General features: G+C 37.7%; 1 protein-coding gene across 3 annotated transcripts in view; it reads left to right on the top strand.

The window, feature by feature from the left end:
* Nucleotides 1-15,713, top strand: part of ect2 (epithelial cell transforming 2) — an 84,245-nt gene that overhangs the window by 26,285 nt on the left and 42,247 nt on the right. For all 3 annotated transcript variants that reach the window (XM_043702209.2, XM_043702208.2, XM_087993591.1), the window contains 7 exons: nucleotides 2,740-2,847; nucleotides 5,128-5,201; nucleotides 7,011-7,141; nucleotides 7,900-8,012; nucleotides 10,392-10,454; nucleotides 11,466-11,682; nucleotides 14,031-14,167. In XM_043702209.2, coding sequence (XP_043558144.1) covers nucleotides 2,740-2,847; nucleotides 5,128-5,201; nucleotides 7,011-7,141; nucleotides 7,900-8,012; nucleotides 10,392-10,454; nucleotides 11,466-11,682; nucleotides 14,031-14,167 — 843 coding nt within the window. The remainder of the gene's footprint in view (nucleotides 1-2,739; nucleotides 2,848-5,127; nucleotides 5,202-7,010; nucleotides 7,142-7,899; nucleotides 8,013-10,391; nucleotides 10,455-11,465; nucleotides 11,683-14,030; nucleotides 14,168-15,713) is intronic.

Here is a 15,713-nt window from a genome sequence, read left to right as displayed (position 1 = left end):
CCCCACATCCTTCCTTGATACAGTGCCCAAAGCGGTTCAGGTTCTTCCAGAGGTGAGATAAATTGGTTGACTGAGTGAGTGGCAAAAACTTGGCAGATGCATGTTTAATATAGGAAAGTGAGGTCAAATACCTTGTGTTCACTTTATTGGAGTCTACTCTATTTACAAAATAGTCTGCCTTTTGGCTCTCCCGACAAGAGGGATATGGGTGTTCTTGTGCACGAAACAAAAGAAAGTGTAACAAGCAATTTTAAGGCAGCAAATCTAATTTTGACATTTTTCTCACCTTTGGAACACTGGTGTTGCTGTCAGGACAGCATGAACCTAGCTCCCTTATGAAGGTGATGGTGAATTTCCTCTCTGAGGCCACTGCAGTCTCTACTGTAGTTAGACTTTCAATGCTGCTAGGCTGAAATTTTTGCACAGCCAGTCAACCAATTTTTATCATAATTCAGATTCCTATGTCCTTATCCCAACATGGTCTCCTAACTATTTTGGTCAGCAGTAAATCTGGATATAGAACATAGAATGATACAGCTCAGAACAGGCCCTTCGGCCATCAATGTTGCACCAACCTGTGAACTATTCTCAGGTCGTTCCCCTACACTATCTCATCATCATCCATGTGCTTATCCAAGGATTGTTTAAATCTCCGTAATGTGGCTGAGTTAACCACATTGGCAGGTAGGGCATTCCACACCCTTACCACTCTCTGCGTAAAGAACTTGCCTCTGACATCTGTCTTAAATCTATCACCCCTCAATTTGTAGTTATGCCCCCTCGTACAAGCTGATGTCATCATCCTAGGAAAAAGACTTTCGCTGTCTACCCTATCCAATCCTCTGATCATCTTGTATGTCTCTATCAAATCCCCTCTTAGCCTTGTTTCCAATGAGAACAGACCCAAGTTTTTCAGCCTTTCCTCATAAGACCTTCCCTCCAGATCAGGCAACATCCTGGTAAATCTCCTCTGCACCTTTTCCAATGCTTCCACATCCTTCCTGTAATGGGGCGATCAGAACTGTACACAATATTTCAAGTGTGGCCGCACTAGTGTTTTGTTTAGTTGCAGCATGATATTGTGGCTCCGGGACTCAATCGCTCTACTAATGAAACCTAACACGCTGTATGCTGCCTTAACAGCACTATCAACCTGGATGGCAACTTTCAGAGATCTATGTACATGGACCCCAAGAATCCTCTGCACATCCACACTACCAAAAATCTTTCCATTGACCCAGTACTCTGCCTTCCTGTTATTCTTCCCAAAGTGCATCACTTCACATTTAGCTGCATTGAGCTCCATTTGCCACCTCTCAACCCAATTCTGCAGTTTATCCAAGTCCCCCTGCAACCTATAACGTTCTTCCACACTGTCCACTACTCCACCGACTTTAGTGTCATCTGCAAACTTACTAATCCATCCACCTATGCCTGTGTCTAAGTCATTTATAAAAATGACAAACAGCAGTGGTCCCAAAACAGATCCTTGTGGCACACCACTAGTAACGGGACTCCAGGCTGAATATTTTCCATCAACCACCACTCGCTGCCTACTTTCAGAAAGCCAGATTCTAATCCAAACTGCTAAATCCCCCTCAATCCCATGCCTCTGCATTTTCTCCATCAGCCTATCATGGGGAACCTTATCAAAGGCTTGACTGGAGTCCATGTATACCACGTCAATTGACCTACTCTTGTCTACATGCTTGGTCACCTTCTCAAAAAACTCAGAGGTTTGTGAGACACGACCTGCCCTTGATGAAACCATGTTGACTATCTGAAATCAAATTGTTGCTTGCTAGATGATTATAAATCGCATCTCTTATCATCCTTTCCAAAACCTTTCTTACAACAGAAGTAAGGCTCACTGGTCTATAATTACCTGGGTCATTTCTACTGCCCTTGAACAACGGTACAACATTTGCAATCCTCCAGTCCTCTGGTACTAAACCTGTAGGCAATGATGACTCAAATATCAAAGCCAAAGGCTCTGCTATCTCCTCCCTAGCTTCCCAGAGAATCCTCGGATAAATCCCATCCGGCCCAGGGGACTTGTCTCCTTTCACTTCTAGAATTAATAACACCAGTTCAAAACTAACCTAGATCCTTTATAGTCTAATATCTCGTACCTCATTCTGCTCCTCTACAATATTCTCCTTTTCCTAATTGAAAACCGATGAGAAATGTTCGTTTAGCACCTCTCCGATCTCCACAGGGTCCACCTTCAACTTCCCACTTCTATCTTTGGCCCTTTTCCTACCCTAGTCATCCTCTTATTCCTCTCATACCGATAGAAAGCTTTGGGGTTCTCTTTTAGTCTATTTGCTAAAGACTGTTTGTGTCCTCTCTGCTCCTCATAACTCACTTTAAATCCTTCCTAGCTGATCTGTAACTCTCCATCGCCTCATCTGAACCATCTTGCCTCACCAACACAAGCCTCCTTCTTCTGCTTAACAAGACATGCAATTTCTGTAGTATATTTGTTACACTCTGCCTCTTTCTCCAATTCATTGATGTTGGTAGTTTAAATTTAATGCTTTCAGACTAATCATTGTAGCACTTTGCTACTGGAGCCGTTCCACTTTGAAAAGGTTCCTTCATCCTGATTTTTATTTTCTGTTAAACAACCCTTAGTCCATGTAATAGCCTATAAATCCTCATTTCCCATTCATAGATAGGTAACAGAATTATTTTGTTTGAAAACTACTTTTCCATTGTCTTCTTTTTAACCTGCAGCTTGTTCTTGTTACCCTGGCACATCATATGGGAGCAACCATTCGGAAAGAATATACTGGTAAAATAACTCATCTTGTGGCCAATTCTACTCAGAGTGACAAGTTCCGGGTACGCACAAATATTTTTGATCATTTTTTGTACATTGAAGCTTTTCTCTCAAAAGCTGAGATTTTTAACAAATCAGTGGAATGGCTGAAGATTGGTAAAGAATGTTAATTTATTTGATGTGTTGTGGTGGGAGAAAGAGGATGCTTGAAATATGGTTTCCTAAAATGTTTCTAATTTATCCTATCCATACAGTACACAATCTCACTCCAAATTTATCAAATTTGCTAATCAGTTGGGAAAGGACTGGAAATGCAGCAAGCCGCTGAATTATTAGAAAACTAGCTAGATGGAATAAGAACATGCGTAGAACAATTTCAAGCGATGTATGTGTTGTTTTGCAAGATTGTGGGGTTTGACTTTAGGATGCTGAAGGAGGAGGGGTGCAGTGTACAAAGCAACAGCTGGGGAAAGGTCAGACAGAAAATACTACTTCAACCTGTTCAGTTGATGCAGGTTAGCAAATCCAATGCAATAGAAAAATGTACTGATTGGAAGGAGGTGATTAAGCCTGTCCTATCTGTGTTAGCCTTGGGGTAGCTATTCATTCTCGCCCCAATCTCCAGCTCTTGGTGTGCTGTCCTCAAGACTGAAGTGCATACTCAAGTCTTTTTAAATATGAAAATTTCTCATTCAACTGCAATGTCTTTAGATGGTGAGTTCTGCACCCCCTAAATAGAAAAATTACTGCTCAATTCCCTTCTAATACTTCGACCAATTTCTAAATCTTTGCCCCAATTGCTGACCTCTTTTTCAAGAAAGAAGTCCTTCTTAATCCAGCACCTCAGTTTTTTTTTTTTGCACATAAAATCTCTTCTGTCTCCTATATTCTGTCAAATCCCAGCTTAGTCAGGTGTGCAGAAAAGTGACAGATGAATTCAATTTGGTGAATCTTTCCTTAGAGCTAAAATTCTCCCTTCTTGTCAATGTCAATGTAAACCTCCTCTGTACCCATCTCTTCTGATCATACTTTTCCTATATTATGACAAGGACCATTTGGCAGTACTTTAGCTGCTGTCTAATGACTGTTGTTTCACACAGTCCTAACTTTGCTGATCTCATACTCTAAGCGTTAACCAATAAAAGAAAGTATCCCTTGTGTATTCTTGACAACTTTTTACCTACCTGCCCTGCTATCTTTACTGATCAGTAGACGTACACTGAAATCTCTCTTTTTCTTTTGTTTATGCACAACAAATGATGCACAAGTTTCTTCCCTAATCTGATTTTGTTTTATAATCATTCCCTGGGTGATGGCAACCCTTGAGTCATAACCTTCACTACATATCAGCCCACTAATGTATGCAGACTAAGGGTTGCAGTTTTTGGTTTCAAAATTTTTTTTACAAATTCCTGAAAGGGTAGAATGAAAGCAATCTGCACTTTGGAACATCTACAGCTGGTGGCTTTTGCTGAGGGCAGATGTAAAATGTTTGCATAAGGAAAGACAACTGAAAACAGACTTCTTATTAATCTGTCTGAAACAGTAGTTTGATGGCTTAGATCAATGTTATTTGGGTGCAAGCAAGTTGAGTATGAGTAACAAAAGCTCACAGTACCAGAGGTTTATTATGGGATTGTCTCAGTTGTAGCAGAGTAGTGAGTTCTTGGTTTGTTTTGACAATCTTTTGATCTCTTGTGGTTTGTGTTTATAGTTTTTTTTATTACCTTTTTTGGGGATATGTATATTTCTGGTTAGGCTAGCATGTTGCCATTCTCTAATTGCCCTTGAGCATTTGGAGATTACATGCTCTGAAGTTACCTGGGCCAGACCAGGATGGCAGATGGCTTTTCCTTGAAGACATTGGGGAATCATATGGGCTCTTGCATCAATCTATGACTGTTTCCAGTCCAGACCTGGTAGAATTGAATTAAGTTCCACCAGATGCTATGTTGAAATTTGAACTTGTGAAACCAGAGCATTAACCTGGGTCTTTGGTCCTGTCATGTGACACTACTGTCTCCCCTTCAAATTACTTAATGCCACTGGGTTGGCATGTGAAAACATGACCATTATGTTAACAGTTGTAGTAGTAGTAGTAGTAGTAGTAGTAGTAGTAGATCTATGCAAGTACACTTTAACTATAAGATCATTGCTCTTATGATGATTCTTACACATTTCTTCTCTTTCTCCATCCAGTTGATCAGTTTGATGCCAATTTTTATGCTCTTGCAATTACACTAACCTTTTTTTAGATTGGGTCTTGTGTCAGTTGATGCTGGTAAAGACATCTTTTGGGGAATCTGTATGTTGAAAATTCATATATGCTGTCTTGATTGCAGGCTGCTGTAAGTATGGGCACTCCTATCATGAGAGCAGATTGGATTTATTCGGCTTGGGAAAGAAGGAATGAAATGTGAGTTTTCCAAGTTTACTATAATTTTAAATAGAAGGCAGTTTTATTGAATGAAATTGATGCTATGCAGCCTTTTTGAATTCTGAGGGTGTGGGATTGTATGAAAAATTTCAGTTGTAAATGTAGAAATAATATCAAGACTATGCATTTTGAGCAGTGCAGAAATGTTCTATTTGATTTTTTTTTGTACTTGTTCATGTATACTGAAGTTTTAAGGATTTCAATGCATTTAAAATAAATTATATTCCACATTGCATTTACAGTGCAGAGCTTTGTATCTCAATTTTATAATTCATGGAACATAATGGTTCAGTTTTTAAAAAATTGTTTGGAATAGTAGAAATTGTCTAAGTAATACAAACCATGTCAAATCAATGTAGAATTTACCTTTTTTAATGTAAAATATAGATAGTCTAGAAAGCCACAATGACTCTTCAGGTGTTTAAACCTTGTTAAATCTATTTTTAAGTTGTGAAATGAAAGATTTACTGGAAATTATAAAAAGGCAAAAGCATTCTGCTTTTGAATGTATGCAGCATTGATAACAAAATTGATGAATTGTTAACACAAAAATTTAAGATATATGACCTGATGGCCAATACAAAGATATGGATGCAAGGTGACTGTGACTGTAACTTAACCTAAACTAAATGATGCTTTTCATTTTGAAAGACTCTGAGGTTGAAAAAGTTAGGGTAGAATTGTTAAATGTCATTAGGTATGCCTCCGAGGACTGACTTAATTGGGGTATAATTAGGAAATAGTAAATGTCAGCCACAATGGGAATAGTTTATAAGACACCCAGACAGTACATTTTAAATGTAGAGCAAAATGCAGTTATAATATGGATGCACAAGTCCAAAGAATCGTAGATGCTGGAAATCTGAAACAGAAACAGAATTTACTGGGAAAACTTAGCTGGTCTGACCTTATCAGTGGAGAGAAAGCAGAATTAACACTTAAGGTTCATTGACCCTTCAGAGAGATCTTCAGAGACAGTTTGTTCCATCTACTGTTATCTCTTTTTTTTTTTTAACCCATAGACAGTCTGAAGTCTCTTTGCAAGGTTCAACCTCCTCTGGACATCTTACTCTTCTTAGGATCATTGAATGTATTATAGCTTAATTTGCCAATGTTTTCATTTAAGTAGATTTGTGTAGAATCAATGGAGAAGATCAAATAGACTGAGCCTGGGGTCAGCTAAGACAATTTTAGGTTATGCTCAGCATTCAGCTGTTAGCTTGTTGCAGATGCAAAAGGTACAATGTAAAATTTACTGAAGGTTGTGTGAGCAAATGATTTAATGTGCGTGTTAAACCCTCAATGCAAATGGAATCAATAGATAAAGCCAGTAATCATGTGGACATTTTAAGATCTTGATTATTTTTGAAAAATAGGCAAACGTGGATATGGTAAAAGAAAATTGCTTTGGAAAGGACATGGTCAAACAGGGCTAATTTTTAAATGCTGACAGTTTTGATTCTTTTAAAGGTTTGCAAGCCCTGTTAATGTGCCATTGGAGAGAATTCCCAAAAATGTAATTTGTCCCTTTGGTAATCTTATTGTGGGCAAACAAACCTATATATCCAGATGCCTGCTCCCAAATTGGATACTCTTCAGAAAACAAAAAAAACCTCTCGTTCTTGGATAAAAGGCACTATCTATAGTATTTCAAAGTAAAGTCTATAACAAGTCTGTCCTGTCATACTTTGGTCATTAAGAAAAATGCATCAATTTTGAGTGTTCCTGTCATGAATCAGAAGTTGTGAAAGTTATTTGCTTGTGATTAATAGTTGCTTTGTTCTGTAGTGATTTTCATATTGCCGATGAAGTGTTTCGAAATGAGTTCAAGGTGCCCCCATTTCAAGACTGTGTGTTATCTTTTCTGGGATTCCCAGATGAAGAACTCCGAACTATGGAAGAAATGACTGAAATGCAAGGTCTGTGGAGGACATATGAGAACAATCACTTTAGAGTTTTCTTCTTGGCAATTTGTTAAAGTTTTGAATGCAGTCATTTCTGAAAGAACATAGTGGGCCTTGTGTAATTTAAACTTTTTTTTTCTTTCTGTACAAAACTTGTTCTGAGCATCATATTTGTCGCAACTGATGCGTGTTGGTGATTTTTGAAGGTTACTTTTGATCCATTCTTAATTTTTGAAATTTAAAAAAAAATTATTCTATAAAGATTTGGTAGCATTGGAGCAGCAGATAGCACTGTTGCCTCACAGCGCCAGGGACTTGAGTTTGATTCAACCCTCTGGCGACTGTCTGTCTGTCTCTATGGAGTTTGCACATTCTCCCAGTGTCTACGTAAGTTTCCTCACATAGGTCAAAGATGTGCAGATTAGGAGACTGGCCATGTTAAATTGCCTGTAGGGGCAAGGATGAACAGGCTAGGTGGATTTGCCTTGAGAAATGCAGGGTTGCTGGGATAGGTTAGGGGATGGGCCTGGATGGTATGCTTTTTGGAGGGTTGGTGTGGACTCGATGGGCCTAATGGCCTGCTTTCACATTGCAGGTGTTCTATGATAAACACTGCTTTGCGAGACCCTAAACTGGAGCTGTCCATAATGCAGTAGATATTTGAATGCTGTTTGAAACCGTATTCCTGACCATGGATTATTTGCACAATATTGTGGAAGATCTGACATTGCAAGTAACACAAATTTGGCAACATGCTTACCCTTGTTTTCCAGGAGGAAGATACTTGCCTCTTGGTGATGATGCATGCACTCACCTTGTGGTGGAGAATACAATAAAACAGCTGCCATTTGAACCCATCAAAAAACTGTTTGTTGTAAAACAGGAGGTGAGACATGTCTCTTTAGCATATTTGTGCCTTAAATTGATATAATGTGAAAGCAAAGTAGTTTGGACTCAAGTGTTAAATAAACCAGCGCCACACCTGCCACAACACTTTTTTTGTGAGTTTTTGATGACAGTTGCAATGTGCCAGTTTGAGTGAAAACTGAAACTCTGTTACTGTCTTAGAATTGAATTTATTTGAAGAAGCTTAAGGTTTTTATTTACCTTGTTAACGTATGTCCCAGTGATAGCTGAAATCAACCTCATCTTGTCAAAAGCTTACTACAATTTCAATACACCACAACTCCAGGTTCCCTTCTACCTTGCTTCAGTGCAAAGTGCAAGGTGAGTCTTTTCAGTGATATTGCATTAATTTATGCAGATTTGCACACTGTAAATGATTAATCAGTAACCTCTTAGCAAAAGAACATTTTGGCAATGCTAATTGTAACTTGATAGTATTTGAAGATGTGAAGTACTGATCAAAGACTGATACTTATGATAATCTTTAGTGAGCACCTCTTCATATTAAATGTAAATGTGCCCTGAGAATCTAGATTAAGAGGTAGGACAATGCAATTGTATTGGCAGACCTTTTTTGAGCAGGTGACGCAGAAAACTACAGGCCAGTTAGATGGTGTCATAGGGAAAATGCTGGAATCTACTGTCAGATTATAGAAGGGCATTTAAAATCTCAGTACAATCTGGCAGATCCAACTTGGTTTCTGAAAAGGAAATGACGTTTGATTAACTGAAGCAAGGTAGAAGGGAACCTGGAGTTGTGGTGTATTGAAATTGTAGTAAGCTTTTGACAAGATGCCATATCAAGGATGACTACACAAAATAAGAGCTCAGTTTGTAGGGGTGACATATTCTAATATGAATGATTTTATTGAATAACTTTTATTGTCACATATCTTGAAGTGTTTTGTAGCTACAATCCTGTGCCATTTTGAGTTACCAGAGGATAGAAAATGTTAGCTAAAAGGTAGCAAAGAGGAGAGATGAAAGTTTTCAGGTTGATAGGTTGTAACTAGTGAAGTAGCAGAAGGGTCACCTGTAGGGCTACAACTGACTTACAGTCCATGTCAGTGACTTGGATGAAAGGTCTGAACATACGGTACCTTTTTTTGATGACAATGAGAATTTAATTACAGATGAACCTCGATTATCTGAAGAACACAGTCGGGGAGTATTTCATTCGGTTAATCGAATGCCAGATAACATCGTTTAGCCAAGCATCGGGACCTTGCGAGATAATCCGATATTCGGATAATCAAATGCTGGATAATTGAGATTCCTCTGTAATTGTCAAGAGGAGTTAGAGAATCTGCAAATAGGTATAGAGAGTTCTAGTGACTGACATGGGATATAATGTGAAAACTGCAAACTTTTCCACTTTGGTTAGGAATCGAAAAGCTGTGTATTATTGATTTTTTTTGCAGAGTGTGCCTCACTAGGGTACATTGGAAATTCAGCCCCACTATTCCCCGGGTTGTCACGTAAGTTGAAGATGGTTAAAAAGTATGTAGAACTCCAACTTGTCTTTTTAGATGCTGTTGAAAAAGTAGGTTTGTATACTTAACAACAAGTGTTTTTTTTTTTGCAAGTAAATAGACTCGAACTACAAGTAAACAATTATGAACAATTTAATTCTGCTTAGCTATAACTGTAACCCACTTATAAAATTCCACTTTATAGCCATGGGTGTAGGTAAATTGAATGTTGCTGTATATTGCAAGGGAAAAGGAATATATAATTAGATAAGCTATACTGTGGCTGTACAGAACCTTTTTTGAGATTACGTCTCGACTATTGTGCACAAAGAAATGAAATGTCTGAAGTTATTTAGAGAATATTTGCGCATCTCATTCCTTGGATGAAGGGTATTGAATAGTTTGGACCTGTATCCAGTGAAGCTTTGAATATGTCAAGTGATCTTATTGAAACTGAAGATTCTGAAGGGACTTCTGGAAGATAAATATAGGATGTTTTTTCTTTTGAGATACTCTAGAACCAGGTGACACTTTAAGAAAGAGATTTCTTTTTAAGATTGTGATGAGGGATAATCTTTTGAGTCATTTAATCCATGAATTCTCTTCCCCAAAAAGCAATGAAGTTTGGTTCACTGAATTTATTCAAGACATTGTTTGATAAAGCTTTGGGCAAGGATATAAATGATAATAGGGACCATACAGCAAAATGACAGACCACAATCTGAACAACCTTGATCTAACTGAATGACCGATCAGCATTGATGGGTTGAATGGCATATTTCTCTTCCTTTGTTCACAGACTTCATTTAATTAAGTTCATATCAGGTAATGCGGTCTGGATTTAGTTCTTTAGTGTTATCACTATTAACAATCTGTCTTGTTTTCAGTGGTTCTGGGGAAGTATACAGATGGATGCCAGAGCTGGTGAATCAATGTACTTGTTTGAAGAGGTATACCAAATTTATTTCTAACTATATAATTAAGTTGGAGAGGTTCAGAAAAGATTTACAAAATGTTGCTAGGGTTGGAAGAATTGAGCTATAAGGAGAGGCTGAATTGGCTGGAAGGAGTTTCTTTTGGAGCACTGGAGGCTAAGGGTTGACCTTTTAGAGGTTTTAATACATGAGGAGCATGGTAAGGGTAAATACAAATCTTTTCTCTGGGGTGGCGGAGTCAGAAACTGGAGGTCATAGATTTAAGATGAGAGGGGAAAGATTTAAAAGGGACCCGAGGGGTAACTTTTTCATGCAGAGGGTGATGTGTGTATGGAATGAGATGCCAGAGGAAATGGTGGAAGATGTCACAATTATAACATTTTAGAAGGTATTTGAATGGGTATGTGAATACAAAAGATTTAAAGGAGTATGAGCCATATCCTGGCAAATAGGTCTAGACTTATCCAGGATATCTGGTTGGCATGCACAAGTTGGACCAAAGGGTCTGTTTCCATGCAGTACGTTTCTATGACTGGAGGGTTTGAGTTATAAGGAGAGACTGATTAGGTTGGGACTCCCTTCATTGGAGTGCAGGCAAGGTGACCTTGGACATTCATAAAATCACAAGGGGTACAGACAAGTTGAATAGAAAATTTCTTTTCTCTGGGTAGGGGAGTTCAAAACTAAAGGGCATATTTTTAAGGTAAAAGGAGAGAGATTTAAGAGACCTGAGAGGCAATTTTCTCAGGGTGGTTCGTATGTGGAATGAACTGCCAAATGAAGTGGTAGATGCAAGTACAGTTAAAACATTTAAAAGACACTTCTAAAGATGCATGAATAGGAAGTGTTTAGTGGAATATGAGCCAAATGCAGGCAAATAGAACTAGTTTAGTTTGGAAAACTTAGTTGGCATGGACGTGTTGGACTGAAGAGTTTGTTTCTGTGCTGTGTGACTCAATGACTCTATACTGATCCACTTTTTCTAGAGCTGTTCAGCTGTAATAAGGCTTTTGTCTCTAATTACAGTCAGAAAGTCCAACTCTGAAGACATCTGTATCTTTGCTTTCACTGAGCACACCAAATAGCATGCGCAAGAGGCGCCGCTTGCGGGATACACTGACACAGTTTACAAGAGAGACTGACAGCTTCTCGCCTTTCCCTCCACGCAAAAGGCCTTCAGCAGAAGCTTCCATTTCACTGGGATCTTTGCTGGACATCTCTAACACGCCGGACTCATGTGGAGGTTGGTTGATTTTTTTGTTTTCATTTTATTATAAAAAAACTATTTTGAAATAAGAATTACCTCTCACTAAGATGATCATTATTTCATTCTATGTTGATTATTTCAAATGTGCTGTTCAATTAGTTTTACAATTGTACTCATTTCCAATAATTCTGTCAATACTTGTTCTTTGCTTATGATACTTAGCAGATGCCCTTCTGGAATGTTGGTGTTCAATTTGATTTTACTATCACTTCAACATTTGGAATCATGCAGCTCCTTTTTTTTTTTATTATCACCTTAAATTTGTGTCCTGATATTCCTGACCTTCCTGTCACTAATCAATTTTCTGTACTCTAGAGAACCCGATGGTAGAGATATGGTGTCTCTTCTCAATTCCTTCATTCTTGATACCATTCTAATATTTAATTCTCTTAACGTTTGACCTCTTTCTCTGTGTGGGTTATTATCCAGTGCTGAACATAGCTTGATGTCTAACCAGTATTTTAAGTTAGGTTAGCACAATTCCTTGCTTTTATAAAGTCAAGGATGCTATACTCGAAGTGTTCTTACTGTCTTCCTGTCTATACACCAAGTCTCTGTTCTTGCAGTCCCTTTAAATTAACTAATTAATTTAGTTTAATTATCATTTTAATTTATGTTGTTTCACTTATTTCTTTCTTTCTTTTTAAATTTTTACATTTTTCTCTGCATTAAATTTCTATGTATTCCTGTTTCGACAATCTGTGACCAGTTTGCTCCTTTTCGTCCCCTTTCTCAAATGGCATTGGGTTTTTTACCATCTGCAGACGTAGAATTTGTGCTGTTTGTACTCACTGCAGATTACTGTCTGCCTGTATTACAACCACCTCTATTTCTGATGTAGAACTTTGGGAACACCATTGTCTATTCCCTTTTCTTGATATCCCCAAGTCTGCGAAAACAATAATTGTTTTTCCAAAGTCAACACATTTTGCATCTGTGGTATCACTGACTCTTTTGTAAGCAAAATTAAATTGTGTTAATAAATTGTACTCTCTTTAAAGTAATTGGACAATCTGTTGCATTATTCCTATCTTGCATCCCTGTTATTTTCATTATTTGGATTCTACTAAAGCAGCAGTCTTTTAATTAAATAAGTTGATAATTTTCTAAAATAACTTATTTTAGAAGGAATAACCAGTCTCATTTAGTTCTTTTTTCTTTCAGAATATGAAATGAACAGGATAGCAAAGAGGCATAGAACAAGTGATAGACAGCAGGGCACGTTTGTGCAAGGTGGCAAACCATTCCATAACTGCCGAGTTCAGAGATGGTCCAAAAATGGAAAAAAGTCTGGCAAGCTTATTAGTCATATCAACTCAGAAATAGGACAACATGCTAAATGTCTAGAATTTCTTCAAAAGAAAGAAGAATATGAACATAATATATTTAGTTCCCCTATTAACACTTCAAAGGTAAAATTAACTTTTGAGCCTGAAAATATGCTTGAGGTTAGAGACACAACACAAGAAGGAGAAACATTTCAAAGGAAAGCTTTTGTAGAATTTCTAGAAGTTACTGAGGGAAACGTCCTGTGCAGCAACACTGTGATTGAAATGGATGCTTCTTCCTGCACTACAGAAAAGCTTGATGTTGAGGTAGCTGAAGGACTTCACAAAACAAATGCAGTCGATAATTTAGCAAACTTTAGGAAGACTACTGACTTGTCGCAAGTTATTGAAATGCATTTGACAGAATTTCAACAGAGTACCACTGCCAAAAATATGGATATTGAATCATGTGATCAGGAAGAGAGGCTTCCAACTCGAGGCAATTTGGATAAAGATGGAGATTTTGGCATGTTACAAAAATGTCACGTTGATGCATTTTCCAATGTGGTTAAAGCACAATTTCTAGAATTAGAGGTGGCAATAGCTGATAAGCAAATGCAACAGTATTTTGAGAAAAATGAGAATGATGAATTTCAACAAAGCAGCATGATTGAAAACCTGCAGGATGTAGAAATGTCTTCAGTCTCTGAATGTTCTGCGGCTCAAAGCTTTACTTTGTGGGATGTCAGTGCACTTTATAGCGAAGGTACCTTTTGGGATATTACTAGTAAGAACATTTTTGCAATTGTTTCATGGTGTTTTTTGTACAGCAAAAAAAATAGGGTTGTTTAATTCTCATTTAAGCCTAAAATAAGTAGCGTGCTTCAAAGAATTTGTACTTTATGCAGAGCAATTTTAGGTTTGAGCTTTTGTGGCATTTCACCTTTTTTGTTTTATTCAAAAAAAATTTCTGCCTACTGGAGGGAGAAATTATATCTATATTTAGTGCTGTTGCTATATACTGTTTTAATTGAAAATTGTTTTTCCATCCTACAGAAACTCCCAAGTCTAGCATAAAATCTTCGAAATGTTGTGCAGCTATTCCTGCAAAGCAGTCTGCACGGTGGCAAGTTGCAATGGAACTGTACCAGACAGAAAGCAACTATGTTGACATTTTAACGACCATTATTCAGGTAGGGTCACTTGTCTGTTTTTATTATTTACACTGCCCGTGGGGCATGGACCTCTGAAGCTGACCAGCATTTATTGTCTGTCCTTAATTGCCCTTGAGAAGGTGTGGTAAACTGCCTTCCAGAACCACTGCAATCTGTGTGCTGTAGGTAATGATATTCTATTTACAGTTCAACCAGCAAAAAAAAAAGCTGTGCATTTCTCCCAGCGTCTGAATAGATTTTACCCTCTCCCAATTGAGGTCATCTAAAACTCTGCTGCTCTGTCATAACTTGCACTAGATAATTTTTGCCTGTCGCCTCTGGTCACTGATCTCCTGGTCAAGCAATACCTTGATTTTTCAATTCTCATCTTTGTCTTTAACTCACTGCCTGGCTTTGGCCTTCCTGATCTCTGTTGTGAAACTTCTAGTCCCACAACTCTAAGATATCTGCAGTGTTCAGATTCTGACTTTTTGTTTGTTCTACTATTCTACTGCACCTTAACCAAATTGTGCTAGGCCATGGTACTACAACCTTTTTAGAATGTAATGCAATATAAACCACGTTTTTGGCTTTGTGGGTCAAAGGGCATACAGCTTTTGTTTCCTGGCATCAAACAAGATTTGCTTTTTTTTTTAATCCGTAGTTTTAGTAGAATGCAAGTAATACCTTGCTAGATGTAGAATTGGCAGTCATCTCGTTTATTGATATTTTATAAAATTTCTCCAAGAAGTAACAATCTTAGCAACAATAACCCTACTCATTGTCCCCTCGAGTGTCAGCTGTAGCTCAGTTAACAGCATTCCAGTCAAAAGTTCCTGGATTTAATTTCTGCTCCAGAAACTTGAGCACATAATCTATCATGACACCTTGCTGCAGAACTGAAGAAGCCTTGCTGGAAGTGCTACCATTTTTATTAAATATTAAACTGAAGTCTCTTACTCCCGCAGATGTGAAAATTCAACTCAATAGCACTATTCAAAAAAAAGCGAGTGTATTCTGGTGTCCGAGCTATTGTTTATTCTTCGATGGACTTCACCAAAATGAGTTTACAAATATCACCTTGCTGCACTTAAATTAGCAGCAACAGCAACTACAAGTCGATTACATTATTGGTTTTGAAGCACTTTGGACATTGAGATTACAAGTGCTATATAAATGCAAATTCTTTCCGAAGTTTGCTTATTTTTTAAAATCTGTCTACAAATACTATTACTCACTTTTGAAAGCATTGGAATTTGCATTTTTGGCAATTTTTTTTGTGCATTAGTATCTGCTTCCATTCAAAGCGGATTCTCATTTTGACATCTCAGCTTGTTATCCAATGTGAAGTTTTTAAGATAAATTTGCATGTTTAGCCAAAAGTTAGTAACTTTCTACCAAATAAGTTCTCCCAAAATTTCTATGTATGTATATACTGGGGAATAGAAATGTCAGCATCGCTAAAAAGATTACTTTGCCTCTGTTTTCACTGAGGAAGGTGGAAGAAATCTCCCAGAACTGGACATCCAGGTGAATGGGGAGAATGGGAAGTTGATTAAAATTAACATTAATAATTAAATTGTAT

Source organism: Chiloscyllium plagiosum, unplaced genomic scaffold (genome assembly GCF_037043375.1).
Source record: "Chiloscyllium plagiosum isolate Xiang-an unplaced genomic scaffold, Cpla_swu_hap1 HiC_scaffold_13, whole genome shotgun sequence".
In the NCBI taxonomy this organism is placed as follows: domain Eukaryota; kingdom Metazoa; phylum Chordata; class Chondrichthyes; order Orectolobiformes; family Hemiscylliidae; genus Chiloscyllium; species Chiloscyllium plagiosum.
This window is presented reverse-complemented; position numbering and strand designations above follow the sequence as displayed.